This window comes from Ambystoma mexicanum, chromosome 7q (assembly GCF_040938575.1).
Source record: "Ambystoma mexicanum isolate Mex_15411 chromosome 7q, UKY_AmexF1_1, whole genome shotgun sequence".
Lineage (NCBI taxonomy): Eukaryota > Metazoa > Chordata > Amphibia > Caudata > Ambystomatidae > Ambystoma > Ambystoma mexicanum.
The window spans coordinates 1083249898-1083253062 of record NC_090941.1 but is presented as its reverse complement, the minus strand read 5'-3'; the positions used below and the strand labels follow the sequence as shown (position 1 = coordinate 1083253062).

At 50.8% G+C, this 3165-nt stretch overlaps 1 protein-coding gene across 1 annotated transcript; it reads left to right on the top strand.

Annotated features, from left to right (window-relative positions):
* Nucleotides 1-384: 384 nt before the first annotated feature.
* On the top strand, nt 385-1158 carry LOC138528191 (uncharacterized). Its single transcript, XM_069639644.1, has one exon. The coding sequence runs from the start codon at nt 385-387 to the stop codon at nt 1156-1158; it is 774 nt and encodes a 257-aa protein (XP_069495745.1).
* The last annotated feature ends 2007 nt before the right edge of the window (nt 1159-3165 follow it).

Sequence of the window (3165 nt, the reverse complement as noted above, 5' to 3'; positions counted from 1 at the left end):
GGTGCAAGATAGCAGATGCAAGAAGCTGGCACAAGGTAACTGAGTCAAGGAACTTTTGCAAGGTAACAGAGGTAAGGAGCTGGCACAAGGTAGCAGGGGCAACATACTAGTGCAAGGTAACAGAGGCAAGGAGCTGGCTGGCACAAGGTAACAGAGGCAAGGTACTGGTGCAAAGTATCAGAGACAAGGAGTTGGCACAAGGTAACAGGGGCAAGGAACTGGTGCAAGGTACTAGAGGCAAGGTACTGGTGCAAGGTAGCAGATGCAAGATGCTGGCACAACGTAACCGAGTCAAGGAACTTTTGCAAGGTAACAGAGGCAAGCAGCTGGCACAAGGTAGAAGGGGCAAGGCACTGGTGCAAGGTAACAGAGGCAAGGAGCTGGATGGCACAAGGTAACAGAGGCAAGGTACTGGTGCAAAGTAGTAGAGACAAGGAGTTGGCACAAGGTAACAGAGGAAATGAACTGGTTCAAGGTATCAGAGGCAAGGACCTGGCACAAAGTAACAGAGGCAAGGAGCTGGCACAAGGTAATAGAGGCAAGGCCCTGGCACAAGTTAACAGAGGCAAGGAGCTGGCACAAGGTAACAGAGGCAAGGTAATTTTGCAAGACAGCAGAGGCAAGGAACTGGCACAAGTTTACAGAGGCAAGGTACTGGTGCAAGGCAGCAGAGGCAAGGAACTGGCACAAGGTAACAGGGTCAAGGTACTGGTGCAAGGTCACAGAGGCAAAGAACTGACACACGATAACAGAGGCAAGGGACTGGTGCAAGGTCACAAAGGTAATTATCTGGCACAAGGTAACAGAGGCAACACACTGGTGCAAGGTAACAGTGGAAAGGAGCTGGCACAGGGTAACAGAGGCAAGGAACTGGCACAAGGTGACAGAGGCAAGGAGGTGGCACAAGGTAACAGAGGCAAGGTACTGGTGCAAAGTAGCAGAGGAAAGGAACTGGTGCAAGGTAGCAGAGACAAGGAGCTGGCACAAGGTAACAGAGGCAAGGAACTGGCACAAGGTGACAGAGGCAAGGAGGTGGCACAAGGTAACAGAGTCAATTTACTGGTGCAAGGCAGCAGAGGCAAGGAACTGGCACAAGGTACTAGAGGCAAGGTACTGGTGCAAGGTAGCAGATGCAAGAAGCTGGCACAATGTAACTGAGTCAAGGAACTTTTGCAAGGTAACAGAGGCAAGGAGCAGGCACAAGGTAGCAGGGGCAACGTACTGGTGCAAGGTAACAGAGGCAAGGAGCTGGCTGGCACAAGATAACAGAGGCAACGTACTGGTGCAAAGTAACAGAGACAAATAGCTGGCACAAGGTAACAGAGGCAAGTAACTGGCACAAACTAACAGAAGCAAATAACTGGCAAACAGTAACATTGGCAAGGCACTGGTGCAAGGTAGTAAAGACTAATAACTGGCACACAGTAACAGAGGCAATGTACTGGTGTAAGGTAACAGAGGCAAAGTGCTGGCACAAGGTAACTGAGGCAAGGAACTGGTCTAAGGTAAAAGAGGCAAAGAACTAGCAAAGAACGGGCATGGTACTGGTGCAAGGTAACAGAGGCAAGGAGCTGGCACAAGGTCACATAGGCAAGGAACTGGTGCAAGGTAGCAGAGGCAAAAAACTAACACACAGTAACAGAGGCAAGATACTGGTGCAAGGTAGAAAAGGCAAAGGAATGGCACACAGTAACGGGAAAGGTACTGGTGCAAGGTAACAGAGGCAAGGAGCTGGTGCAGGGTAGCAGAGGTAAGGAGCTGGCTCAAGGTAACAGGGGCATGGTACTGGTGCAACGTAACAGAGGCAAGGAGCTAGCATGTTGTAACATATGCAAGGATCTATCCAAGGTAACAGAGGAAAGAAGCTGGCACACGGTAACAGAGGCAAGGTACTGGTGCAAGATAACATAGGCAAGGAGATGGCACAAGGTAACAGGGTCAAGGTACTGGTGCAAGGTAACAGAGGCAAATAACTGACACTCGATAACAGAGGCAAGGGACTGGTGCAAGGTCACAAAGGCAATTATCTGGCACAAGGTACCAGAGGCAACACACGGGTGCAAGGTAACAGTGGAAAGGAGATGGAACAGGGTAACAGAGGCAAGGAGCTGGCACAAGGTAACAGAGGCAAGGTACTGGTGCAAAGTAGCAGAGGGAAGGAACTGGTGCAAGGTAGCAGAGACAAGGAGCTGGCACAAGGTAATAGAGGCAAGGAGCTGGCACAAGGTAACAGAGGCAAGGAACTGGCACAAGGTAACAGAGGCAAGGAGCTGGCACAAGGTAACAGAGGCAAGGTACTGGTGCAAGACAGCAGAGTCAAGGAACTGGCACAAGATAACAGAGGCAAGGTACTGGTGCAAGGCAGCAGAGGCAAGGAACTGGCACAAGTTTCTAGAGGCAAGGTACTGGTGCAAGATAGCAGATGCAAGAAGCTGGCACAAGGTAACTGAGTCAAGGAACTTTTGCACGGTAACAGAGGCAAGCAGCTGGCACAAGGTAGCAGGGGCAACGTCCTGGTGCAAGGTAACAGAGGCAAGGAGCTGGCTGGCACAAGGTAACAGAGGCAAGGTACTAGGGCAAAGTAGCAGAGACAAGGAGTTGGCACAAGGTAACAGAGGCAAGGAACTGGTTCAAGGTTGCAGAGGCAAGGAGCTGGCACAAGGTAACAGAGGCAAGGAGCTGGCACAAGGTAATAGAGGCAAGGAACTGGCACAAGGCAACAGAGGCAAGGAGCTGGCACACGGTAGCAGAGGCAAGGTACTGGTGCAAGCCAGCAGATGCAAGGAACTGGCACAAGGTACTAAGGGCAAGGTACTGGTGCAAGGTAGCAGATGCAAGAAGCTGGCACAATGTAACTGAGTCAAGGAACTTTTGCAAGGTAACAGAGGCAAGGAGCTGGCACAAGGTAGCAGGGGCAACATACTGGTGCAAGGTAACAGAGGCAAGGAGCTGGCTGGCACAAGGTAACAGAAGCAACATACTGGTGCAAAGTAACAGAGGCAAAGTGCTGGCACAAGGTAACTGAGGCAAGGAACTGGTCTAAGGTAACAGAGGCAAAGAAATGGCAAAGAACGGGCATGTTACTGGTGCAAGGTAACATAGGCAAGGAGCTGGCACAAGGTAACATTGGCAAGGCACTGGTGCAAGGTAGTAAAGACAAATAAC

Excerpts from the sequence above, each read along its gene's own strand:
- LOC138528191 (XM_069639644.1), top strand. The coding sequence starts at position 385 with ATGGCACAAGGTAACAGAGGCAAGGTACTGGTGCAAAGTAGTAGAGAC.